The sequence below is a fragment of the Bos mutus genome, chromosome 23 (genome assembly GCF_027580195.1).
Source record: "Bos mutus isolate GX-2022 chromosome 23, NWIPB_WYAK_1.1, whole genome shotgun sequence".
NCBI classification, from domain to species: Eukaryota; Metazoa; Chordata; class Mammalia; order Artiodactyla; family Bovidae; genus Bos; species Bos mutus.
Window position 1 is genome coordinate 24,203,531 of NC_091639.1, and position 25,299 is coordinate 24,228,829.

At 61.1% G+C, this 25,299-nt stretch overlaps 3 protein-coding genes across 7 annotated transcripts; 1 reads left to right on the forward strand and 2 right to left on the reverse strand.

The window, feature by feature from the left end:
• The first annotated feature begins 4,666 nt into the window (after positions 1-4,666).
• On the forward strand, positions 4,667-6,286 carry IFITM5 (interferon induced transmembrane protein 5). The gene is made up of 3 exons (XM_070361412.1): positions 4,667-4,988; positions 5,108-5,394; positions 6,058-6,286. The coding sequence occupies exons 1-3, from the start codon at positions 4,922-4,924 to the stop codon at positions 6,268-6,270; spliced, it is 567 nt and encodes a 188-aa protein (XP_070217513.1). The 5' UTR covers positions 4,667-4,921; the 3' UTR covers positions 6,271-6,286.
• PGGHG (protein-glucosylgalactosylhydroxylysine glucosidase) lies at positions 5,378-15,020 on the reverse strand. 5 transcript variants are annotated; one of them, XM_070361410.1, is made up of 14 exons: positions 14,584-15,020; positions 14,197-14,351; positions 13,486-13,696; positions 12,977-13,412; positions 12,268-12,387; positions 11,759-11,890; positions 11,452-11,563; positions 11,205-11,277; positions 10,678-10,814; positions 10,407-10,540; positions 10,193-10,288; positions 10,023-10,120; positions 9,737-9,948; positions 5,378-9,662 (listed from the first exon to the last, which is right to left on the reverse strand). In XM_070361410.1, the coding sequence occupies exons 2-14, from the start codon at positions 14,324-14,326 to the stop codon at positions 9,607-9,609; spliced, it is 1,947 nt and encodes a 648-aa protein (XP_070217511.1). In that variant the 5' UTR covers positions 14,327-14,351; positions 14,584-15,020; the 3' UTR covers positions 5,378-9,606. The 5 variants fall into 5 exon arrangements, with proteins under 5 accessions (XP_070217511.1, XP_070217510.1, XP_070217508.1 ...); XM_070361409.1 differs by having other exon boundaries at positions 14,068-14,351; positions 14,630-15,019; XM_070361407.1 differs by having other exon boundaries at positions 14,068-14,351; positions 14,584-15,019.
• A 2,277-nt stretch (positions 15,021-17,297) lies between these two features.
• Positions 17,298-22,726, reverse strand: NLRP6 (NLR family pyrin domain containing 6). The gene is made up of 7 exons (XM_005910456.3): positions 22,447-22,726; positions 22,240-22,278; positions 20,284-21,997; positions 19,338-19,430; positions 18,142-18,312; positions 17,898-18,065; positions 17,298-17,436 (listed from the first exon to the last, which is right to left on the reverse strand). Exons 1-7 carry the CDS (start codon positions 22,724-22,726, stop codon positions 17,298-17,300), a joined length of 2,604 nt encoding a protein of 867 aa, XP_005910518.3.
• Between the last annotated feature and the right edge of the window lie 2,573 nt (positions 22,727-25,299).

Sequence of the window (25,299 nt, forward strand, 5' to 3'; positions counted from 1 at the left end):
TATGTTACTGGAGCTCAGTGGAGAAATAGCTGTAGAAAGAATGAAGGGATGGAGCCAAAGCAAAAACAATACCCAGTTGTGGATGTGACTGGTGATAGAAGCAAGGTCTGACGCTGTAAAGAGCAATATTGCATAGGAACCTGGAATGTTAGGTCCATGAATCAAGCAAATTGGAAGTGGTCAAACAAGAGATGGCAAGAGTGAACGTTGACATTCTAGGAATCAGCGAACTAAGATGGGCTGGAATGGGTGAATTTAACTCAGATGACCATTATATCTACTACTGTGGGCAGGAATCCCTTAGAAGAAATGGAGTGGCCATCATGGTCAACAAGAGTCCGAAATGCAGTACTTGGATGCAATCTCAAAAACGACAGAATGATCTCTGTTTGTTTCCTGTTTTTTGTAGGTGCAGTTAATAGATTACTTCACAGTTACATCCAAAGTGAGATGGCATCGCAATGCCTAGACCCATTAGAGAAAATCAGGCAGAACAGTAAAACTTTCTTCTAGGACTTTAGAAAAGAGATTCTGACTGTATCTAGATATTCAGTTATTTTCCGTCTCTTTAATATGATTTCATTCTCATTTTACTGTCTCCCATCTGTCTTGCAGTAGAACTGACATGTGCCAATTCCAATGCTGGATAGGATTAATTTGTATTTGGAACATGAATATGATACACAGGAGTAGGTTAAATGTTTTGGGTCATATAGTTTAGCCATCAAAGTCAAGGTGTTAGTCACTCAGTCATGTCCAATTCTTTGTGACCCCATGGGCTGCAACCCGCCAGGCTCCTCTGTCCATGGAATTCTCCAGGCAAGCATACTGGAGTGGGTTGCCATTATCTTCTTCAGGGGATCTTCCTGACCCAGGGATCGAACCCAGGTCTCCTTGAGCCATCTTGAGCCACCAGGGAAGCCCTATAATTAGCCATGTTGAGTTTTCAAAACAAATTTCAGATTTGCTACCATTCTGGGGCTTCCTCTGTGGCTTGGTGGTAAAGAATCTGCCTGCCAATGCAGGAGACGAGAGTTTGATCCCAGTCGGGAAGATCCCCTGGAGGATGAAATGGCAACCCACTCCAGTACTTTTGCCTGGAGCATCCCATGGACAGAGGAGCATGGTGGGCTAGAGTCCATGCAGTCACAGACAGTTGGACATGACTGAGCCACTGAGCATAAAAGCCTTTCTCTCCTTGGCTGCTCTGCCAGCCCTGTGCGTAGCTGAAGTTCCCAAGGGTGGAGCATTTGGCCAGCAGGATCCTGGGGGAAGGAGCCTCCTGTCTGCTCTAGGTAAGAAGAGAGCATCCCCAGGTGATGCTAGTTCCATAGGGTCGCACAGAGTCAGACACACCTAAAGTGACTTAGCACGCATGTTGAATTCAATTGTTGACAGGTATTGTTTAGTTCCCAAGTCATGTCCAACTCTCTGCGACCCCATGAACTGCAGCACGCCAGACTTCCCTGTCCTTCACTATCTCCCTCAAACTCATGGCTATTGAGTCAGTGATGCCATCCAACCATCTCATCCTCTATTGCCCCCTTCTCCTCCTGAGCTCAATCTTTCACAGCATCTGGGTCTTTTCCAATGAATCGGCTCTTTACATTAGGTGGCCAAAGTATTAGAGCTTCAGCTTCAGCATCAGTCCTTCCAACAAATATTCAGGTATAAACTGCTTTATAAAAGGGTGGGGACAAGGGCAGGGCCATAGCCCCAGGTGCAGACCAGCAGTGGACAGGGGAGCTCGTGGGGTGCCTGTCATGGGCAATAGCCTCTGCTATCCTGCACAAACTATAAAGTCCTCTGGTGGCGGTCAGGTCTGCACACATAAGAACAATCAGCCTGATGGTCAGGAGGCCCAGGCCCAGGGTGCAGATGTCCAGGCACTGGGGGTGGGGCATGGCTCTGGGCCCCGGTGGTATTGGCCACCATCTTCCGGCCCCTAGACTAGGGGAGAAGAGGTGGTGAGGGTCCAGGTGACAGCCAGGGGCCGTGACTCAGGGGCCCCCCTGCTGGGCCACAGTGCCCGTCCTTTCCGCCCATCCCCTGGGGCCTGAGCAGGCCAGTGCCCGGTGGGCCCCCCGTCCTGGGCCTCCATCTCTTCCTCCCAGACTCTCAGCCTCCCCAGGAGCCCCGGGGCTCGCCCTCCCTCCGCTCTAGCCCCTTCGCTGGCCACTCACCCAGCAGGGGGCAGTGTCCTTTCAGCGCCTTTCTGTTATCTGGACCAGATTCGAGATCTGAATTTATCTGAGTGTGAAGGATATAACTTTTCTAAGGAGGCTGGGAAGGAGGACGTCTTGGGACAATGGAGACAGAGACCCCCCACCCCCACCCCTCGGGCACCCACAGCCTTGCCTTGGTTGCACTGGGCAACCAATCTCTCACTGGGAGGGTCCCCCAAGCCGCAGTTTTCAGAGTTCCCTATTTTGGATGTAAAACCCCAGCCCCCCAAATCTGTCTCAGCACCTATGTGGGAACTGTGAGTCCCAACGCACAGTTTCCGGTCGGTGTGGGGCCCCCTGCTGCACTATTCACGTGTGGAGTTCTGCTGGTCCAATCCTCTCCCAGTCCTCAGACTCCACGTTAGGAACTGTTGGTGTTTACCATCCAGAGTCAGGCTGGGTCTCATTTAAAAGCCGAACTGGATCTTGAAATGAGTTACTTCCAGTTTAAGCTGGAGTGGGTCTCATGCAAGTCCTACTGGGAATGCAGAATTTACAAGTTAGAAAGACAAGCAGCAAAAACTGGTAGTGCAGATTAAGCATTTAAAAGCTGCTACACCACTGGCCTCCTGACCTAAGGACTCACATGTTAGGGTAGGTTGGTTATGGAATTGGTTGTATTGACTCCAGATTGCTCATCAAACCCAAGAAAACTGAGCATCGAGGTACACCACGAATCACGCACAATCTGCATTGCAGCAGCAAGTCCTTTTGAGGTATTTGTTTGTCTCAGACAGAACCCACAGATTAGATATAAGAAAGGAGCTCGCCACCTGCCGGCCAACTGTTTACTTTATATCTAAGAACTGTCTCAGAAGCCGTATATATCACAAAAATGGCAAAGTCCTACTAAAACCACCTAGAACAGAATGGCCATTTATGAGGGATATTCCAAGTAGGTAATATAACATAAAAGGTGGACCTGGAAGCAAATTCCCTGAATCAAAGAAGTTGAAGGAAACGTGTGCTTCACGCTGTAACAAGCCCACTCTGGCTGCTGTAGAGGGAATGCAGAGCGGCTGCGCTAATCCAGGGGAAGGGCGCTTGACTTGGCCTCAGTGGCGCTGAGATTCTGCCCATTCTGGAATTGGGACCAAGTAGATTCGGTGTGAGGGGCAGGGGATGGGTGGAGCTGGATGGGTGAGGGATGTATAATTTAAGCCCAATAGATTAAAATTCCTTTAAGAAATGAGTAATACAAAGATTAAGGCACATCTGATACAGCTTCTTGAAGGGCTGCTCAAAGATTTATAGGCAGAGGATAAATTGGCTCTGACGAGAGAAAGAAGACGATGTGTCTCAGTGCTCACCTCTTCCAGTGGCAGGTAAAGTGTGCAGAAGAGGACCATCATGCGAGGTGGCCAATGGCCACCTGTGCCAGGGGCGGGGACTGGGCAGAGGGTACAGTGGAGGGAATGCTTGTGTTCCCCCAAATTCCTACTGAAACCCTAAAGTGATGGTATTAGGAGGTTAGAAGGTCATGAGGGTGGATCCCTCCCTCAGCTCCTTCCACCAGTGAGGAGCAGAGGAAAGTAGGCTGTCTGCAATAAGGGCCCATCCACGCTGGCACCCTTATCTTGGACCTTCAAGCCTTTAGAAAAGTGAGAGATGCATTTCTATTATTTATGAGTCACTGGTCTGGGCACTAGCTATAGCAGTCCCAACTCAGACAGAAGGTTTGGGAGCCTGAGGTCTCTCTTAGAGGAGCAGGCTGGAGAGCCCAGGAGCCCTCCTCCATGGAGCGGGCACTTGGTTACATCAATCTCAGTCAGTCAGTTCAGTCACTCAGTCGTGTCCGACTCTACGACCCCACGGACTGCAGCACCCCAGGCTTCCCTGTCCATCATCAACTCCTGGAGCTTGCTCAAACTTATGTCCATCGAGTCGGTGATGTCATCCAACCATCTCATCCTCTGTCGTCCCCTTCTCCTCCTGCATTCAGTCTTTCCCAGCATCAGGGTCTTTTCCAATGAGTCAGCTCTTTGCATCCAGTGGCCAAAGTATTGGAGTTTTAGCTTCAGCATCAGTCTTTCCAATGAATTCTCGGACTGATTTCCTTTAGGATGGACTGGTTTGATCTCCTTGCAGTCCAAGGGACTCTCAAGAGTCTTCTCCAACATCACAGTTTAAAAGTATTAATTCTTTGGTGCTCAGCTTTCTTTATAGTCCAACTCTTACATCCAATCTGGCCCTTGACATACATGTGATTCGCAGGCACACAGATGCTGCTGGGCCGTCTGGAGGGAGATGAAACCAGGCTTAAGACATAAAAAGCTCACCCCCCACAAACAGCTCTGGACTGGGGAGGAAGCAGCAGCCAGCCTGAGAGGCAGCTGCCTGCCATGAGGGAGGAGGCCTCCCTGCAGCTTCCACCAGCAGGGCCAGGTCACAGCCCGCCCCCCAACACGCGCACCCCCGGCTTTCTCTCTCCACACTCCGTTTTCTCCTTAGCACTGTCCAGTTCCACCTGGATGTGGCCTGCTTCCTTCCACCGGCACTCACGGGGACTGTCATATCCCTAAGGCTGGACACGGGTGATCAGACGGTGATCTGGGCATTGCCGAGGACAGTAGAAGCCAAGGCGGCCACCCAGCCACATTGGCCCTGACCCGGCGCCTCCACCCGCTTTTGTCCGCGGGGGAGGGGGCTCTGGTGGGCAGACCGCAGCCACAGCGTGCCTGGGCCGGCCGCCTTCGATGGGGGTTTCCCAGCTGGACCCGAGGATAGGAGGGGCTCCGGCGGCTCCCCACCGCCCGCCAGCCTGTGGGTAGCGTTTCCCGGTGAGGGGGTAGCTCTCCGAGGGGCGGGGCTCCCTGCGGGGCGGGCGGTGGGCTCGCGGGCGGGGCGGCGCTCGGCGGGCTGTCATTTGTCGTTATATTTAGCGGCGGGCGATCAGCCGGGCGGCGGCGAGGGCTATAAGCGGCGGGGCGCCCACCCTCGAAGCAGGAGTCCGAGCGAGGAGACGGCGCTGGAACCCATGGACACGTCGTACCCCCGCGAGGACCCCCGGGCCCCGACGCCCCGCAAGGCCGACGGCAACGCCCACACGGCCCTGACGCTGGGGGCTCCGCGACCCCCACCTCGAGACCACTTGATCTGGTCCGTGTTCAGCGCCCTCTACCTGAACCTGTGCTGCCTCGGCTTCCTGGCGCTGGCCTACTCCATCAAGGTGGGCCTGGGGGGCTTCGTGGGGGCCCAGGAGCATTTCATGGGGGCTGCTTATCAAGCCGGAATGCAGGAGGACTCTGCTGGGTGTCTTCCAGCCTGATGGTGGGGGGAGGCCTGCCTCCCATGAGGGCTTCTGAGTCTGACTGCTGTTCATAAAAATGAAGGGCGGTGTCTAGTCTGTCCCAAAGAACCCAGGGTAGATCAGGCCTTACCGAAGGGGGTCTCTTCTTTCAAATGGGGCTTTTCACACGTCGGGGCTCCTGTTAGCACAGCTCCCTAGCTTCAGCTCCTGTGGTGGCGGCCTCCCAGCACCAATGAGGACTCCCTACCCTCGGGAGTCGTGGAAGGTAGATGCTGGCTTGGGATGGCCACTGGGTCCATTAACTGGAGTGGGAGGGTGCAGCGGCTCCCCTCAGCCTCAACTTAGGCTGAACCTTTTACCACCCAAGGCCCCCCAAGGAAGGTCGAGCCCATGTGTCCAGCTGGGGGCAGTGAAGGGAGTGAGCCCAGCCCAGACAGTATCCCCTCAGGCCTCTCCCCTCCATCCAGGTTTTGGGTTCATCATGGGTCCCCCAAGGTGTGGACTCTGGCTGCCTGGGATGGGGTGGCGGGGCCCGCAGTGCCTGCGAACCTGTAGAGACCTGGCCCTGCTGCTGGTCCGCAGGCCCGAGACCAGAAGGTGGCTGGAGATCTGGAGGCAGCCCGGCGTCTCGGCTCCAAAGCCAAGTGCTACAACATCCTGGCCACGATGTGGGCGCTGGTGCCGCCGGTCCTGCTCCTGGTGCTGCTGGTGACCGGCGCCCTGCACCTGTCTCGGCTGGCCAAGGGCTCTGCCGCCTTCTTCAGCACCAAGTTCGATGACGCCGACTATGACTGACAGGCCGGGCCCTGTCCCTGTCCTGACCAGGGACCCCAACCCCAGGGCTCTACCCCAGCCCCCTGGAGTCCTGACCATCTACAGGGCTGAGGCCTACCCCCGCCCTAGCCCGGGCATCTAACACTGACTCTGAAGGTCTTTCACTCGGGCCTCAGGGACTTCCCCTCAGCTCGATGCCCCCAGTTCCCTAACCCCTGGCCCTCAGGCCAGCTCCTTCCTCCCCACTCACCAGCCTCGGCTGTTCAATTAAAAAGACCTGGTTCCAGAAAGTGCCTTCTGGGACTGTTCCTGGCTGGGGCTGGGGAGGGCGTCTTCCCGAGGCGAGCCACCCCCGGGACCACCACAGCAAGGCCCCCCGGGCTGCCCCCAGCGTCCGCGGCGGGCCGCTGTGTCCCGCTGGCTTGGCTGTGCCGACTGTCCCCTTCGTGCAGGCACCAGGCAGCTTGCGGCTTCTGGGTGGAGGCGCCTGAGTATTTTAGAATGAAGTTGGGGAACTTGGGCTTTTGATCTCTGCCACGCTGTGGTTTAGTGGCCGCTCTTCCAGAACATGTGTGGTGAGTCTCCGAGTCCACGTGTGTGCCCATCCTCGAGTCAGTGTGTGTGCACGCCTGTTAAGGGGACTCCCTGGCCAGTGAGATCCGTCCTTGCCCTGCACGTTCCTGTCTGTGGCTGGGCCTGTGCTGACCTCTCTCTTTGTGTCACGCTGTCCTCCTGACCTCACATTCCTTTAATTCTGATTGATCTCCATCCCAGCAATGGGTTCCCTCCCTCCTAGATCAGGGGGGCTGGACAAAGACACACAAGCAGACAGGCGCGGTCACACCACCATCTGTGCACACGCCCATCACACACACAGCACAGGAGCACCCCCAACAACTGTACAGAGAGGAGACACTTGGGGTGAGGACATTTCTAAGTGTCTTTGGCACAAGTACTTCCCTATTTTACCTTCCTGTGCAACCCCCTACCAGATGCAGAGAAGGGGGTTGCTAAACACACACGCACACTCTGTGTGGCTGGGGCGAGGCCATTGGGGCCTTGCTGTGGCCAGGCCAATGACAGGGCAGACTAATTGCAGGGGCCTTAACCACAGGGTGGCTCAGGGCTTCGAGCACCCCACCCATGGCCCCTTCCCACCCGGCCTGGGCTGGGGGTGGAGGTCTCTGTGGAGCTGCTGTATTTGGAGCCCCTGGAGTAGCCCCCATCCTGTGACAGCCAACAGCTGGCCCAGCTGTCTCTACCACACGCCAGCAGTGATGAGTCCCAGCTGCAGGCCAGCGGTGCCCCAGCCCCGTGCCGACCGTGTGCTGCTCTGAGCCAGCCCGAGACAGAGGTTGTGCTGGAGGGACCTGGGCTGGAGGAGTTCTGCCCCTTCCTGGGCTGGGCCTACACTGGACCAAGGACAAGGCCAGTGCTCAGACTAGCATGGAGGCGGTGTTTCAACACGAAGCTCCAGGTCTGACCCAGGGAGGGAACAACCCATGCTGGACACAGAGGCCGGGGGCTGGGGTCAGCCTGCGTGTGGTCGAGGCTGGGGTCAGCCTGCGTGTGGTCGAGGCTGGGGTCAGCCTGCGTGTGGTCGAATACGCGTCTCCAAGCAGCGGATGGTTTGCTGGTCCCCACATTTGGTGAGGGGAGCAGAGTGTCCAGCCCACACCCAGGTGTGAGGACAGAGAATGTGCAGTTAAGCCAGGTACAGATGAAGGTCACCAGCAATGCTTCCTGCCTCAGGAAGGGACCTGGTCAAGTTCAGACAGTGGGCTGCCATGGACTGGATCAGCCAGACAGCACACAGCCAGGCTGCCACCCTGTTAAGGCCCCTCAGAGGGTTGCCCCTTCCCCTGCACAGGTGGGTGCACACACACACGCATGGCACACACGCCTGGCACACATGCCTGGGGAAATGTCAGCTTATGTCAGTCCTGTGGACAAAGGGCCGCCTGCCAGCCCCACCTAATGCCTGTGCCCACATCTGGCTCCAGGGCTGCAAAGCCAAGTGTCTGCTTCATGGGGACCATCCGTGGCCAAAATGCTTGGCTCCAGCAGACCTCCTGGGCCTTTGCTGCACTGCCAGCAGCTGAATGAGAGCCTGTAGGCACCCGGGGGAGCCCCATCAAGCGCTGCCTCCATTCTGAGGCCACGTGCACTCAGGAAGCTGGTCTGTAGCTCGGCCACGCTCCCTGCAGCCGCACGCAGGCAGGCCCTGGTGACCCCAGCTCCTCCGCCACCCTGTCCTCTCTTCCTCAGGGGCTTCAGTTTATCACAGTTCACCTGCTGGTCTCTGCTTTTGGGAGAACTTGGGCTAATTCTCCACTGAGAACGGAGAGCAGCAGTTTGCCAGACGAAGGCCGCAGGGGGTGGTGGTGGGGTGGGGAGGGAGGCAGGTGCAGACGTGATGGGACCCACTTACTTGTTCCACACGAGCAAGGGAAGGGAAGCCTGACTTTTGACGAGAGCCTCCCTTTCAGGAGGGTGCCCGTTGGCTCCTCACCACAGACACAGTTTGCCCGGCACCGACCGAGCTTTACTTCCCCAGCAGACGCCATCCCACCCTGGAAGACCCGAGAGCCCAAGTCAGCTGTGCCAGCTGGGGGGCTCAGGCCCGGAGCAGACAGCAGGTGGAGCCTCGGCCGAGGCCGCGTGCCCAGGCCAGGCAGGCTCAGCACCGCAGCCCCATCCTTCCCGCTGGTCGGGGGGAGAGCAGGTCCCTGCTCCACACCCCACACCCCTTCCTTCCTCGAGGAAGGCATGTGACAGAGACCATCAGATGTGACCGAAGTGGCCCAGAGGCAAGAGAAGCCAAGGACTGAGGGTGCTGGGCCCCCCGGCAGTCCAGGAGCGCCTGGGCTCAGGCGTGTGACACACAGTCCCTGGTGGTGAAACTGCGGCCCAGGTCCTAAGTCCTCCCCACGCCCTGCACCCCGCGGTCCTCCCCAGAGAGGCCTGCACCTGCCTCAGTCTTCTTCGCAGAACTGGCCCCTCAGGAAGGGCACGAGGGGCCTGGGAGCAGACAGGGCTGAGCAGCAGGGAAGCGGCCTGTCCACGGGGGTCACTGGGGGCTCGGCTAGAGGCAGCGGCTTGAACTCAGGCCAGAGGGAGCCTGGCTGCCATATACAGGCGGGTGGGGGTCCAGGAGGGCATTGAGAAGGGGCGGGTACAGCCACTTGGGGGCACCCGTGGGGGGCGTGGCCAGGGGGCAACCCTGGCCATCTGCAGGGAGGGGCTCATGAAGCTTCAGGGCCCAAGGGTGTCCCAGAGCGGGGCCTGCGGGCTCAGGGCAGCTGTTCAACGTCTTCAGAAAGCCTCCCAGGAAGTTCGTGGGGCAGCGCGTGCGGCCTACAGGCCTGACCTTTGTATCCGACCCGCTGAGCAGGGAAAACAGACTCTCCGTCCTGCAGGGAGAGGGGCATCGTGGGGCGAGGCACACAATGGGGCCGCCTTGGGTGGGGTCTGGGGGGTGGCCTACCTGGAGGCAGGGGGAGGCGAGTACGTGATGGCCACAGCTCGGCTTCCAGAGAGGGGGCCCAAGGCCCTGCCTGGGCCGTGACCTCGACTGTCACGAAGCCCACAGAGAGGGAGAAGTCAAGCCTGCTCCCCTGGTAGGAGATGCCAGAGACACACACTGCAGAGATCCCCACCGGACACATGGGGTTGAAAGTCAGACCGGCCCTGGTGATCCTGGGGGGAAGGGAAGGTTCTGTGAGGAGGGCAGGGGGCAGCAGGCAATCACCCTCCGCTGCCAATGCACTCACCTGAACCCCGTGACCCCGAAGAGCACCGCCTGCAGGAAGCCCCCCATGCCCGTCAGGAAGTTCACAGCACCCGACCCGTCTGCATTCTCCGTCCACACCTGCAGGGGCGAGGTGGTCAGGGCAGGGCTGGGCACGGTGGGCATGGAGGGCCAGACTGGGGCCAGGCTGACCTTGAAGGGCTCCGTGATGTTGGCGAAGCTCCTCTCCAGGAGGGCCCATGCCCGCCCTGGGTCCTTCAGCTCCATCCAGCCCACCGCAAACATGCTCTGGGGTCAGAGGACATGCTGGCATGAGGCCCACAGCACAGGGAGGGGATACTGAGGCCAATGGGACAATGCCAAGGTGCTGTGAGGACCACCACCCCACGCCCCGCAGTCTCCTTACCCAGGTCATGGCGGGGCCATGGGGGGACGTCACAGCCTCATAAATCTCCAGGTTTTGCCTGCGAACGTGGGGACTCAGGGGGAAGGGGACAGGATACCCCAGGAGCACAACATCTGCCTGCTTCACTTCCTCTCCTGGCAGGGGAGGGCAAGGTGCTGCTGAAGGGGTGGGGGTGGGGTGGGGACTGCTCTGTTAGGAAGGGGGTGTCCAGGTGGACACAAGGTCCTGTGGGAGGACAGAAGGGCCTTGAAAGAGCTGTGAGTCCACTCACCAGGCTGGTACCCATCAAACTCAGGGTGAAAGTTCAGTTTCGGGTCAAAGGGCACCTTGATCTTATCAGCCACCACCAGCCACTGGTTGGGGACAGGATGCCCCAGGTCCTGGGCCAGGGCAGCAGCAAAGCGCAAGCTAGGAGCAGAGGTGGCAGGGCAGGGGTGAGGCGGGGGGGTGGGGGCAGGGGGGGGGGCAGGGGTGAAGCAGGGGGGAGGGGCAGAGGGAGGCAGGGGGAGGGGAAGGGGGGGGAGGGGGGGAGGGGCAGGGGTGAGGTGTGGGAGGGGCAGGGGAGGTGGGGAGGGAACAGGGGAGGGGGCAGGGGTGAGGCAGGGGGAGGGGGGGGGGGGCAGGGGAGGTGTGGGAGGGCAGGGGAGGTGGGGGAGGGAACAGGGGGAGGGGGCAGGGGTGAGGCAGGGGGAGGTGGGGGGAGGGGGCAGGGGGAGGTGGGGGGAAGGGGGCAGGGGGAGGCAGGCTGCAGCCACCACACTCCTTCCCCTTCTCAGTGGAGGCGGGGTGGGGTCTGACCTGTTCTGGACCAAGACGTTGGTGTACACAGAGTTGTTGACCCCTGGGTGGTACTCATCGGGGGGCATGACTCCTGGGCACAGAAGGGCAAGATGGTACTTCTTGGAGGGGCTTAGGGACCTGCCCTGTCCCAGTAGCCACTGTGGGGCTGGCGGTCACACGTGTCCACCTGCCCCTCCACTCGTGACTGTCCACGCTCCACATCCCTTGCCCGTCACCCACACTCCCGCGACGGCCACGCTCTCACCCTTCAGGTGGTACTTCTCCTCCTCAGGGTTCCACTCTACGCGGCTGCACCAAAACTCAGCCACAGCCCTGACCACGTCCCAGCCACCAGCCTCTCGGAAGAGCTCCAAGTCCTGAGGGGAAGGGGCACGTCAGAGGCCATGACGCCTGTGATTCTAGCTCCCACCGGTGACTGCATTTCTCGTCAAGGCCCGCCCTCTGAGCGCCCAGCAGTGAAGGCCTGGCTCCGAGATGCTCCACAGGACTAGCCCCAGACAGGCAGTCGTGCAGCGTGGAGAGTCGCCCCGGGGGGCACAGTGACACCTCACCTGGGTGGTGTGGTAGTACAGCTGGAAGGCCAGCACCACAGCCCCGTTGACGTGGATTTCCTGGGTCCCGTAGATGGCTTCAGGGCAGACCTCCAGGCCAGAGCCCGCGCTCTCCCAGGCAAACTTGGCTCCCTGGGGGTTGGGGGATGGAGCAGATGACTGTGTTCCTGGGGGCCAGGGGTAGTCCGCTCCTTTCCCTTCGCTGCCAGCCTTCAGCCATGGAGGGCAGACAGAGGCGGGGGCCGCTGTGGGGCCCTGCGGGCTCTGAGTGCCCACGGTGTCCCTGCCGTGGGCCAGCTTGCTTCTGCCCGGCATCTACTGTGTCCCTGCCCTGGGGCAGGGCAGCGAGGGAAGCCCTGCAGGGCCCCTCGGGCTGTTGTTCCCACTTGTGCAGTACAGGCTGGGGGAGGGATCCAAGACGTCCGGGTCCCACCCACCGAGGGGGCCTGGGGCGAGGGGTGAAGGCCTGAGAGGGCTGTGGGGCCTCAGGCCCTTTGGGGGCCCCTTACCTGGTAGCCCAGGCTCCGGGCGTTGTCCAGGGCCCCGCTGAGTGTCCGGATGCGGTACTGCAGGAGAGCCTTGGCGGCCTCCGGGTGGAGCAGCAGGAGACCCGGGAGCACCCAGAGGTCCTGGAGCACAGCCATGGAAGAACCCCTGGTCTCTCCCTGCAGCCACATCCAGCTTCCTCCTCCAGTGCGCCCCCAGGTCTGTCCCCGATGACGCTCTGCCCGCCAACCCCATGGCCACATCCCCCAAACCAAGACACTCCTCAGACCTGGTGGGCACTGCGTCTGTTGGGGCTCAGGCCAGAGTCTGGGTGTGGGGAGCGGGTGGAGGGCCCCGCGGTCACCTGGTCCTGGCTGCCTCACCTTCCTCCACCCTCCCTCCCCTCAGCAGCCCCAGGGGTGTTTCCAGAGCACACTGCTGGCCCTGCCCTTCCCCAGGTAGAGTCTGCGTGGCCTCCTCGGCCCTTCTACAGTGACTCCTTCCCCAGAGGGGAGTACCTCTCCCCCCGGCCAGGAGTCCTGCAGCTGCGTAGCTCTGGGCCTCTGCACCTTCTGGTCTGACCCCTCCTCCTTCAGCTGTGATCTGCTGCCCTCAGCAGGCCTCCCCCCGTCACGTCCCTGTGTCTCTCCAGCCGCAGCCCCAACCGGGCAGAGCAGAGGCCCGCAGTGCACGTGGACTGGCGGGTGGAGGGGGGGTGGGGGTGGCGCGCACCTGGTCCCAGAAGACGTGGCCCCAGTAGCACTCCCCACGGCTCCCATTGGAGAGGCCCCCGGGGCTGAGGCCATGGCAGACGTATCCCGAGGCCCCGGGCTGGGGCAGGGCGCTGAGCAAGTAGTAGAGGGCGCCACGCAGGGCCTGGCGCAGGGCCAGTGGCCCTTCCACATCCAGGCCACAGTCCGCCCAGAGCTGGGCCCAGGCCTGGGCGTGGGCCGTGTAGAGAGCGTGCCTTGCCTGCAGCTGCAGGGCCTCTGCGAGGCAGGCCTGGGCCTCAGCCTGGCTGCCACCCACCACCGTCAGGAACTCCCACGTCGCATCCTCCTGCCCTTCTCCGAGGGTCAAGGCCGGGGGGACCGGTGTCCACAGCATGTGCACCTCCTGCTGCGCGCCCCCAGGCTGCTCGGGGGTGAGCGTGCGGCCGCACAGGTACCTGCAAGAGGGCAGCCGTGTCTCAGGGACCAGCCTCTCCTCCGCCACCTAGCCGGCCCCCTGCCCATCCTCACCGGGCTCCCTGGAAGTCAGGACCCAGATGCAGGTCCAGGTCTGGGCTTTCTGGGGAGAAGGCTGACTGCAGCCGCACTGTGACCGGCCAGCTCCCCTTGGCCAGGCGGGTGATGGACACACTGAAGGCCAGGACATGAGGCAGTGTGCGGTGGGCATAGATGCGCTGGGAGGCGCGGAAGCTTGGGCCCTCCAGGGTGTGCAAGAAGGAACCTGGGAAAGGGTGGAGAGGAAGACGGGGCAATTCTCACACCCGCCCTGGGGCCACCGAGGACAGGTCCAAATCAACGGCCTTTCTGGGCTGGGAGTGAAGTCCCCCTCTCCCTTCAGTGAGGGAGCCACCTCCAAGCCCCAGCTGTCCTGTTCGGGAAGCAACAGCTACATGGGGGCTGCCAGGCTCCTGCTCGTTCGGGAGCCCTGCCGGCTGGAAGCCTCACAAAGCGGCCGCTCAGAGCCTCCTTTTGCAGGACGCTGGCATCCTGAGTGAGGAGGTGCCGGGATGGGACCTCTGGCCTTCTGCTCGCTTGGAAATGGCGGGGGTGGGGGGTGGGGTAAGGGCTGGGCGGAGGGCAGGCAGTGGCTACCTGTGTTAGTGTCCAGAACATAGGTCTTGGTTAGCTGCTCTCCAGTCCCTGCTGGGGCCTCCAGCTGGACATTGAGGGGACTGGGCAGAATGGCCCGGTGGGTATCCCCCAAAGCCCCATTGTACACACCGCTCACATGCAGTGTCTCATGATACACGCGTGTGCCCAAGTATGCGTTGGTCACGGTGGCCAAGAGCCGGGGGTCACTGGGCAGAGAATGGGCAGTGAATCTGGTGGCGTCCTTGCCAGCATCCTCCATGGAAAGGGTGACTCCGCGGAGGGGCCTGCAAAAGTGGGGGACAGAGGCCCCACAATTGGCTGGGCCTCTGTTTTGTGTAACTCCCAAAGCTCTCCTTGGAACTCGACTAGTGGCCCCAGAGGTGGAGGGAGGGGCGTGTGCCCTCCTGGGTGGCCAGGAAACACCCTCCGCCAGAAGATGCTCACCCCCACCCCCACTATTGATCCAGGGACCCACGGATGCCCGGGCTCCCACCTCAGGGCCGCACCCCCACGAACCGGTCCTGCTGGCAGGAAGGGCGGAGCCTCAGCCCGCGGGCCTCACCCTCCGGGAGGCCAGTCGGTACAGGGCGGGGTGTGGTCAGCAGCTGGGGAAGGGGACGGCAGGCGGGCCAGAGGCCCCGTCTCTGGGTCCGCAGCCCCGCGGCGTCCCTCGGCTCCAGCGGCGCTGCCCCTCAGGGGCAGGAGGAGAAGCAGCCAGCGGCGGCCGTGCCACCGGAAGGTCCCGCGGTCCCCGCCCAGGGCCGCGCGGGGCGGGCCAGGCGCGCGTCCCCACCCCCGGGCGTGCGCGAGGGGGGCCGAAGGGCGGGCCGGGCTTCTCTGGCGGCCCAGCCTGCGAGGCCGAGCAGAGACAGGCCCAGCTCCAGCTTTGCCCTGAGGCTTCTCCAGGGTGGATCTGACAGGGCTTTTTCACCGGTCCGCTCTCCGGCGGCCGGTTCCTTCCTCTCTCCCCGACCGCCCTCTCCCAGGAGAGGTGGGGCCGGGGTTCTCCTCTGGAGCCCCGCCTTCCTTTGTCCCCGCCCCACTGGCTGGCTTTGCACCCCCTCCTCAGTCTCCATCTTCCCCACGTGCCCCCTGCCTCTGGAAGATCCGGGCTCTGGGCCTGTCTAGACCTTGTCTCTCTAACCCCGGCCTGACCCAAATGACTGTGCTGGGACCACTGGCCCAACCAGACACTCAGATTCAGCCTGTGCCTGAAACCTGGCCTTCCTACCCCTCCCCAGCACAAGCAATGGTGACCTCACCATTCCCCACCCAGGCCCCTCCATCCCCACTCCCAGGGCCCCCACCAGGCCCCCTTCTCGGCTCTCCCCATCCACAGGCACTGCCTCCTCTCAGACCAGGCCACCCTCCTGGGTTGGTGCAGGCCTGCTCTGGTCCCACAGCTCTTGCAAGCAGAGCCACAGCCACCCTGAGAGTAGTTAGGGTCTGCTCAAAGCCTGCAGCGGTGTCCACCTTACCGGCAGGAGGCGCCCCGGCCCCTCCCCTCTCACCGCCCTGCCCCGCCCCCCCCCCCCCCGCCCCCCCCCCCAGCTGCTACCTGGCTTCCCTGCTGCTTCTGCTACCATCCCAAGCAGGCTCCCTAGTATGGGCTCAGTGTGTCCCCCCACATCCATCGGTTGACTTCTGATCCCCACTGTGATGGTGTTTGTAGGTGGGGCCTTTGGTACATAGGTCACGAGCAGTCAAGAGTAGGATTAGTGCCTTTATAAAGAAGGTATTTTGAGTAAACTGCGGGAGTTGGCAATGGACAGGGAGGCCTGGCGTGCTGCAGTCCATGGCGTCTCAAAGAGTTGGACACGACTGAGCGCCTGAACTGAACTGAACTGAAGAAGAGGCCTTAGAGGTCCCTCCTTCTACCCTGTGAGGACACGGCTGGAAGACAGCCATCTGCACCAAGAGGGTCCTCACCAGACACCGAATTGACTGGCACCTTGACCTTGGACATCCTAGCCTCCAGAACTGTGAGAAAGGCGCTTCTGTTGTTGGTCAGCTACCTGCTCTGCGGTATGTTGTTAACAGCAGGCCGAGCCGCTGTGCGGCCTTTACACTTGCTGACCCACTGCCTTTTCCTCAAGACGTCCTTAGGTTGGCCCCTCACTTCCTTCCATTGTCAAGTGCCCTGTCTTCCCTAGATTGTCCCAGACTCCTTACAGGTAAGAGAAAACCCTTGGCTCCATCCCCCACCCCTTCTTTTCCTTCCTTCACAGCATTTATCAGCTGCCCAGAATGCCAGCTCCAGGAGGGCAAGGATATTTTGTCTGTTTTGTGGAATGAATAACTGGATTTGAAAATGGGTTACGGAAGGAAGTTTGGGGGACGTGAAGGGACCCAGAAGGCCCTTCTGACTAGGGCCTCAGAAGCTGGCGGAGTCCAGCAGCTTTGAGCAGAGAAGACTTGAGGATTTGGGCTGTCTGCTGCTGGCTCTGCCCATCAAGGCCAAACCTCCCATCAGAGCTTCCTGAATCCAGCTGTTCCCTCGAGCTCACCCAGGAAGTGGGGGCTGCGGCTCTGCCCCATTCAGATGGGCTGGGGAACAAAGGCAAGGGCATGAGCACCCGTGAGGATGCCTGGCTAAGTGCAGCAGAGAATGACAGAGCTGAATCCCAAGGAGAATTTATTATCAGCACACGGGGCTCACACCACCTGTGCCATCACAGCCCCGTTCAGAGCTCCATCTCCACTCCCCTTAGTCTCTGAAGTCCTCAGGGAGCAACTGGACTCCTCTGGGCACCTTCGGCCCCTGCTTGGTCCCCTGTGGCCAGAGCAGAGTGGCGGGGCTCTGGGTGCCTGTACTGAGTGGGGCAGGGTCTGCAAATGGGTCATCTCACGCTGAGCTCACCAGGTAGAGGCCACACATGGTCGGTGCTCAGTGCCTGGTGCTCTCAGCTTCACCCTGCAGTGAGAGGGCTGGAGGGTCCCCAGAGAGAAACCTGGGTGGGGCAGCGGCGAGGGTTAGGGGAGGAGGCCCTCTTCCCTGTGGGGAGGACAGAGACATAAGCTGTCCCCAGGGTGTGGGGGAAGGGACATGTCCTGGGCCTGCCCCGGAGCAGGTGAGGGCCGTGTCTGTCTGAGTCTCACACCTGCCTGTCCCGGGCCCCTCAGGCTCAACGGTTGCCCAGAGCAGAGAGCACCATCCTCTCGCCCTTGAAATGGGGAGGTGTGCTGTGTAGGGCTGAGCGGATTCCTCCCTAGTTCTGGTCTGCAGGACCTCAAAGGGCACTGATGGGCACTGTGGGGGGCTTGGGATGGGCGTCCAGCGCTGGGTGTGTGATGACTAGTCTCGGGTTTGCTGTCTCCACAGCTTGCAGCTCCTGCAGGGCCTGCTCGCTCAGCTCCACAGAGGTCAGCCTGTAGCCGTGTGCAGAGAATGGCAGCGGGGTTGGTGAGGGAGGGGGCCTGCGGGTGCAGTGACGGGGAGCAGCGGCAGGGGCAGTGCTGGGCTGCTGGCCTGGGTTGTGCCAGAGGCACGCGGTGACAGGAGGTGGCCAGTCGGGGACTGCCAGAGGGTGGGGAAGGGGCAGGGACTAGGGGCCAGAGCCTTCAGGGCACTAAGCGGGATCTGGGGGCACTGGTCCATATTCTGGGCACGGGCACCTGACAATGGGCATTTGGTCTAATGGTGTGGTCCAGGCCCTGGGCCGGAGCCACGGAGTTAGAGGGTGGGGCTCCAGGGCCTGAGTTACAGCGGGGTTACCTCAGGAGGGCCCTGGGAGAGATTCCTCTTTAAGGTCTGGGGGAAGCCCCGGCACCCACCCCAGCCCAGGGCTGAGAGGCTGTGTTCCCAGCACCCTTCCCAGCCCTGTCTCCACCTGAGGGTTTGCAGGTGGCATCCTGGGCACTTCAGGGTGGTGCACAAGCAGGTCACCGTAGGTCCTGACAGCTGGCAGCCACTGAGATCCAGGGTGGTCAGTGCTGGGATTTGCTGGAGCTTGCCAACCATGTACTGGAGCGCTTCCTGCAGGCCTGGCTGCTGAACCCTAGGGGAGGGCTGACCTCAGGAGCTGCTGTGGGGGCCCTGGTCCCTCCCTCGGTCCCTTCCAGGCTGCTCCTCACCTGAGTGTCTGCACCCGGCACTGGGGCGAGGCCAGGCCTTCGCTCAGCACACGCAGGCCGGCCTCGCTGAGCCCGTTGTGGAAGAGGCCCAGCTCTGCCAGGGCCGGGGCCTCCCTCAGGGCCTCAGAGAGATCTCTGCAGACCGAGTCGGGGAGTTTGCAGCGGGACAGCCTGTGGTCAAGAAGCACACGAGTCCGCGGTGTGCGAGCTGCCTGCTCCCCGGGGGGCTGAGGTTCAGTCTGCAGACTTGGCTCCACACCCGCCTCCCTGGGCCCCACAGAGCTTCTCCTGCACCATCGCCACCCGTGTGCACACCTCGTGGGCACCCGCTGGACGCACTCCCTTGTCTCTTAGGACATTCTCCACGAGCTTGCTCTCGACGTGTCTAACTCCAGAGCATTATCCACCAAGCACAGGGGGACCGAGCTTATTTAGGCAGCCGGCCCTAACGGTTGGGCAGGGTGTCAGCTCTCTTTTTTTTGCATTATAGACAACGCTGTGAGGGCATCTTCACGCAGTTAGTTTGGCAGCAGAGTTGAGGGGTTCCTGATGTTTGTGCCACGTTAAGTTACCATGTCAGCATTGACACATGACTATAATTCACCATACCTAATCAGACTAACTCGTATAACGTATCTTACTATCTGCTTACTTGGTGGTAGTGAAGAGTAATGGAAAAGGTTACATACTAAGTACTGCCTCAGTAAGTCTCACATCAACCTTCTGAGGTGGAAGCTACAGGCTCCGTTCCCCGGGAGAAGACTGATGCTCAGACAGACTGGCCTGCCAAGGGCAAAGAGGCAGGCAGGCTGGCCTCAGAGCCTGCGCCCTGAGCACCTTCCACAACTACTTCTGAGATCCAGAAGGACCACCCAGCAGTGTCCAGTAGCCCTTAGCAGCCTTCCTGGGGAAGGGAAATGACAGTCTGGCTTTTATCCCTCTTCCAGAAGCTCAGCGTACTCTGCTCCCCACTCAACACAGGGGCCAAACCCTCTGTTCTAACTAGCACCCAAGCGCTTCCCTCCTCTGTCCTGTGTGGGCAGAGCCTGCTGATCCTGCCAAGGGACCATAGGCTCTCAGCCTGTCTCAGCACCCCCTCGGTCAGCCGTCCCCAGACAGGGCTACACCCCTGCCCCTGCCCAGGGTATCCTGCTCTGTGTCCTTTTCAGGGAAAGGGCTGGGATTTGTTCACTCACGTCAGGCTGTTCAGACCACACTGCCGGTCGGTCATGGCCTCACAGAGTGGGCGCAGGGGGGAGCCTGGGGATTTTCTTGTGGTGGCTCGAGAGCTACGAAGAGAGAAAAGAAGGTGAAGATCCCTGCCCCTTCCAGCCCCTCACTCCTGAGAAGGACTCCTTCCTACAGTTCCGAGACATTGGAGCTGCTTCTGCCCTTACCCTCAAGCTGGGCCAGGACCCCCTCCCTCTTCATCCTGAGCCCAGAGTGAAACCACTTCTCTGTGACCTCGTCCACCTTCCCACGGAAGCTGTCTGTGTGAGTCCCATGGGACAGGTGGGCCTGTCCTTGCGCCTGCAGTGGGTGTCCCCAGCCCCACCCCCGTCAACATCCTGACATTCGTTCTCCCAACAGATGCTGAGCACCTGAGTCAGCTGCTGGGTTGGGGTCAAGTGCACAGAAACAATGGCACGAGCTCTGCCCAGGAGACGCGGGTCTGGTGGAGGAGAGGGGTATGGGCAGATGTCATGGCATGCAGTAGTCAGTGGGGGCACTTCTGAGGCCAAACGGCTGCAGACTACAGAGGAGAGTTTGGAGCGACTTTGAGGATAGGCAGTGCTCTGGGTGGAAGGGACGGCAGGAGCAAAGGCTCAGAGCACAGCGCGTGTGGTGTATTCCAGAAATCATTACGAGAAAGCCTCGTGTCGGTGATGGGAGAGGGAGGTTTGCCTTGGACATGGATGCTAGGGTGGGGAACATGGTGAAGGCACCCTGGGGAAGAAGATGGACATTGGGAACTGCCTTGAGGAGGTAAGAAAGACCAGCCATGAAGTCGTGCCTCTCCTCTGGGGAGCAGGCGTCAGGTCTGCACACGCTCCCCAGGCCCAGGTGGACATAAGATGCTCTGGCACACATGCCCCACACAGAGGGCCCACAGAAGAGGGCAGCCCTGCCCTGGAGACTCACGAGCTGCCACCCAGGCTGCCCTGTAGACGCTTCATCAGGCTCTTCTTTTTCTTCTCCTGCGCAGTGGCCAGTCTGCAGCTGACCAGCCGCAGCGCCTGCCCGGCCGGGCAGCACCGCACACAGTAGCTCAGGACGGCCAGGTCCATTCTGCTGAAGTGCACTCGCTCCAGCACCAGCTCAGGGAGGCCGCGGAGGGCCTGGTGCACAAACGCGTCTTCCTGTGTCTCGTGCAGGCAGTAGAGCAGCTCCAGCGGGTAGTTGAGCTGCTCGCCCTCCTCCTCCTCTGACTCCTCAGTGTCCTGGGGTGCCAGGATCTCCTCCGTCCCCTCTGGCGCCGCCCTGGGGCGGCCCTGGCCCTGGTCCTGCACCCACCTCAGGACACGCTGCTTCACGCGCTCTGAAACTGTGCAACCGAAGTGGCGCTTGATCTCGCACATCCTCTCTGTGTTCAGTAGTCCAAAGAGGAAGCGTGTAGTGAGGTTGAGGTGGCCGCGCAGCTCCGGGTCCCCCTGCAGAAGTGCCTCTATGCTGCCAGCAGGTGCCCTGGGAGCCCCTTCGTCCTCCAGCAGGTAGGACAGAGCAGCTAAGAATTCCTGGAAGCTCTGGTCAATGAACTGGTAGGTGACCTCTGTTTCCAGCACGCCTGGCATCTCCTTCTTGCTGAGAAACTGCGTCTGGACCTTGGAGCCGCAGAGCTGCAGGCGTTCCAGGTCCTCCTCCGAGAACCGCGCCCTGCCCCCGAGGACTCCGTCACAGGCCAGGCGGCACAGCTTGCGCAGCTCTCTCTGCAGCTGGGCCGCGTCGGCCGCGGGCGCCGATCTCAGGACGCTGGCCACGAAGAGCAAGTACACGGCTGTGGTGGTCTTGGAAGTGCGCCACAGGTCCTGGCCGCGCTGGAGCTGCTGGCGCAGGACGGTGCACACGATCCAGCACACGCCGGGCACGAAGCACAGGGAGAAGAGCATCTCGTTCTCCTTCACCGAGCGGTAGGCGTGCTCCGCCTTCCACTCGTCCTGGAAAAACTTGTAGAAGTACTTCTTCCTGTCCTTGTCTGAGAAGCCACACACCTCGGCGCACTGCGGTGAGCACAGGCGGGCCTGCAGCCTCCCGGGGGTGGCGCCTCGCCTGGTCACTAGCAGGCGCGCCGCGGGCAGCAGCTCCTTGCTCAGCAGGCTCCCCAGCACCCGCGCGCCGCTCGCGGCCTCGTGGGGGTCTCTGCAGGGCGCGGCCTCGGCCGGCTCCGGTGCCAGCATTTCGTCTACGCCGTCCAGGATGAACAGCAGCCTCTCGGACTGCGCCAGCATCTGCTGCACCGGCGCCTCGCGATCGGGGCACTGGTCTAGGATCAGGTCGGCCAGGCTGCACGTGCCCGGTCGCTCCAGCAGCTCGCGGCAAGACAGGAAGAAGGCAAAGTCCACCTGACTATGGTACAGCTTGCCCGCCGCCCAGTCATACAGGATTTTCCTGGCCGCCATGGTCTTGCCGATGCCCGCCGGGCCCTGTAGCGCCACGGTCAGCCGTCTCTCGCCCTCCTCGTCGCGGCCGAACAGGCGGTTGAAGGTGTGGGTGTCTGAGCGCCGGGCGCGCTCGGCCTCCGGCTCCTCGGCGATGAGCAGCTTGGTGAAGCGCTTGTTGATCTTCACTGAGCGAGCGTCCCGCTCCTTCACCTTAGCGTGCTGCCGCAGCACGTGCTCCCGGTACTTCTTCTTGTACTCTGCGGGTAGGGGGGCGCCGGACGGAGGGAAGGGGAACAGGGGTCGAGGGCGCTGTGTCAGTGCCGCTCCGGGGCCCGTTGCCCTCCCCGGCGGGCTCCGGCCTCAGTTTCCCCCGTTGCCTCACAACCCCCTCTCCGCGCTCCTCCCCGGGGCCAGCTGTGCGGAACCTCCGAGTGACTCTGAGGACACCCGAAGTGTCCGGACAGCTCGGGGCCTGCGCTTTCCGCCGAGAGAGACCTACCGGAGACGGAGAGCAGCGCCGGGGAGCTGGGGCCGAGACCTGGAAGGGAGAGCTGCGGTGGGTCCCGAGGACCGGGCGGGGTGCAGAAGGGAGCGTCAGGGGTCGGGGCCCCGGGGCACGCGGGCGCTCTTTGAGGGAAGCCAAAGGAACCTGCCCAGGCGGGAGAGGCCGAGGGGGGACCCAGGTGAAGCCCCACCTGGCACTCACTCTGCAGCCGGCGCTCCTTGAGCCGCGCCGCCACGTCGCGCACGTCTGCCCTCTTCAGGGTTTTCTTGGCCACGTCCAGCGCGCGTTCCGGCCCGTAGAAGTGGACCAACTGCTCCACGAGGTCCAAGGTGTCCGCGCGCTCCAGCCGCCCCCACGGGATGCTGCGGCCATCCACCCGCTCGTCCCGCAGTTTGTGGCGGAAGCGCTTCAGCTGCTCTTGGCTCAGGTCTTCCAGTGCGCCCAGGAGCAGCTCGCGGGCAGCGGCAGCGCGGGGCTCCATGCTGGGGGCGGGCGCACGCGGTCAGCAGGGTGCCGCGCCCCGGTGACCCTGGCCTCTCGCCGTCGTGTTCGACCGCAGCCCCGGGCGCCCACGGGCAGGGGTTTTGACGCGCCCGCATCTATCCAGGTGGCTCCAGGCCAACGCTTGAAAGAGCGCTCTACTGGAAGGGTCGTCCTCTCCTCCCAGGATCGCGACTGAGGACTTTCCTCCAAGGCTTTCCAAGGCTTTCATGCCGCCGACCGCATCGCGGTCTGGTGGCGAAATGGAGTTAGTCCCAGGCGGACACTGGCCGCCACTGACCCCAGCGTTAGAGGGCGCCTTCCTACCCCGCACCCCGCTTTCTGCTCATCCCTTCTAGGCATCCATGTCAAATGTCCCGAGTAAGATGTGTCTGTAAGGGCCTGTGCTCTCCTTTTTTCTGCTTCCCTCCCATTCTCTTCCCCAGGAGCTTGGAGCAGACTCACCACCGGGCCGTCACAGTGCTCCTGAATTCCCCAGCTCACCTGTGGTCACTGCACCCTTTAGTGGGGACTAGCCTGAGGGCCTTGCACCAGTCACTGAGACTGAGCTCCTGGTGGGGGACAGACCCTACAGGTACCCTCTGAGGGGATGGTGTCCCCAACACCTGGAGCCTGGGTGTGCAGTGGGGGAAGGATGTGTCTGCAGGGTGCCAGGTGGAGGACCCGGAGAGCTGAAGCCAAGCGACCTCTCAGAAAGCCAGTACTCACCCGGAGCAGGAGGCCTCTAGCTGGCCTGCAGAGTCGACCACTAGGTCCAGCACTCAGGCGCAGAGGTGGGGATCTGGGAGCCTATCTGGGGTCAAGTCCTGGGGGATTTCCAGCCCTGTCCATACCCCAGACCAAAGTGTCCTAGCTCAGCCAGCTCTGCGATGTCCGTCCAACAGCCACCAAGCTCTCAAACTCAGGGGCTTGGCGCACGCTTACCGCCAGCCTTTAAGAGCTCTGCTTGGTGACCTTTGAGTCTTTACTGTCCCTTTGTTCAGCTCAGTGCTCTGAGAACCTGCGGGTGTGGCAGTGAGGCAGGCTGTGAGCAGGAAATGGCAGAGCAAGGTGGGCTGCGTGGAGGAGGCAGCTAGCTCAGAATGAGACCTTAAACTTCAAGGCCTCAAGATAGGTTAATTTCTGAAGGTAGGGGAGAGCCAGGGCTTCCTAGGCAGAGGGGACAGAGGAGGGACTTACATGGTGGTTTTGGGGAAAGGAAGGCTGTCACCTGGGAGCTGTGAGATAATGGGACTGGAAAGAGCTCTGTGGCCTCCCAGACCTGGCTTAAGGAGGTTGACGGCAAGAGGTTTGAATGGGCGTGTGACCACGTGGGACCCATGAATGAGGGTTTCTACTGACAGTGTCTGCTTGTGTGAAACGTGGGTGTGTGTGTTTGTCTGTGTCTGTCTGTGTGACTGTCTTCATACTGTGTTTGTGTGAATGTATCTGTGGTGGGCTAAATAGTAGTCCCCAAAGATATCGGATCCTAGTGCCTGGTTCATCTGTCAAAGGGGACTTAGCAGGTGTGGTTAGATCAGGATCTTGAGATGGGTCGTCAGAAGTGTCACGGGATGGAGACAGAGGAGGTTTGGCACAGAAGGCAGTGTGGTGCTGTGACGAGGTGCCAGGCTGCTGGCTTTGACAGAAGGGACCACGAGCCAAGGCGTGCAGGGGACACAGCCCTAGAAGCTGGAGATGCTACTGGGAAAGGAAGACATTCTCCCCCACAGCCTCCGGAGTGAGTGCGGCTGAGCCAACCCTGACCTCAGGCAAGTGAAGCTTACTTTGGACTTCTGCCCTCCAAACCTGGAAGAGAATGAATGGGTGTTTTTTCTGGCACCCAAGTTTGTAGTAATGGCTCAGGGTCTCACTGAGAGAACCTCTGTGAGTGTGGATTTCTGTGAGAGGGGCTCTGCAGAAAGAGGGGCTCTAGCATCGTCACAGCCTCTCAGGCTCCACAAGCCACCCCCACGTTCAGTCCTGCTGCCTTCAGGCCTTGGGAGCTGCCCTGGGGAGGGACCCAGAGTCCTGGAGCCTCTGTTCTGCTGCCCTTCCCCAGGAGGAAAGCGTCCACAGCGATGCCCCTTCTAGTTACGAGTTTTGTTTCTGTGTGAGACAAATAAAACCCCACCTGTCCCCGAAGAAGTCTAAGGGAGAAGAAAGGTAAGGCTCTGTTCATCCACACTCAGGCCTACACAGGTTGCCTCCTCACTCTCTCCTGCTCCCAGCTCCTGCCGTGTGCCCCCTACACAGGCAGCCTCCTGGGCACAGGCAGGGTGGGTGAGGAGAGAGCCTGGAGGAGACACTGTCGGCACACACCCTGCTGGCAGGGGACCGCTTGTTCCCACAGAACCCCGAGAGGGTGGAGCAGAGCGCCTGCCTGCTGTGCTGAAGCAGCCCCCTCGGGCCAGGCCCAGAGCAGGGACAAGACGCTCCTTCCATACTGCAATGTGGGCAGTATTCAGCAAAGCAGAGGAGCGGGTGGGGTCTCCTTGGAGTTGAGTCCTGGAGACAAGCCCTGAGCAAAGTCTGGCCTCAGCTGCCAGAGGGACCACTGTGAGCCCTGGGTGA

Bases quoted from the DNA above. Each gene is read 5' to 3' on its own strand.
- IFITM5 (XM_070361412.1), top strand. From the start codon at position 4,922: ATGGGGGTTTCCCAGCTGGACCCGAGGATAGGAGGGGCTCCGGCGGCT. The intron at 4,989-5,107 runs GTGGGTAGCGTT...CGTTATATTTAG, and splicing joins TCCCCACCGCCCGCCAGCCT to CGGCGGGCGATCAGCCGGGC. The intron at 5,395-6,057 runs GTGGGCCTGGGG...GCTGGTCCGCAG, and splicing joins CGCTGGCCTACTCCATCAAG to GCCCGAGACCAGAAGGTGGC.
- NLRP6 (XM_005910456.3), bottom strand. From the start codon at position 22,726: ATGGAGCCCCGCGCTGCCGCTGCCCGCGAGCTGCTCCTGGGCGCACTG. The intron at 18,066-18,141 runs GTGAGGAGCAGC...GCCCTCCCCTAG, and splicing joins TGCCGGGTGCAGACACTCAG to GGTTCAGCAGCCAGGCCTGC. The intron at 17,437-17,897 runs GTGGAGACAGGG...ACACGGCTACAG, and splicing joins TGCCACCTGCAAACCCTCAG to GCTGACCTCTGTGGAGCTGA.
- PGGHG (XM_070361409.1), bottom strand. From the start codon at position 14,326: ATGGAGGATGCTGGCAAGGACGCCACCAGATTCACTGCCCATTCTCTG. The intron at 11,891-12,267 runs GTAAGGGGCCCC...CCCAACCCCCAG, and splicing joins CCCGGAGCCTGGGCTACCAG to GGAGCCAAGTTTGCCTGGGA. The intron at 10,541-10,677 runs GTGAGTGGACTC...CTCCCCTGCCAG, and splicing joins GTTTGATGGGTACCAGCCTG to GAGAGGAAGTGAAGCAGGCA.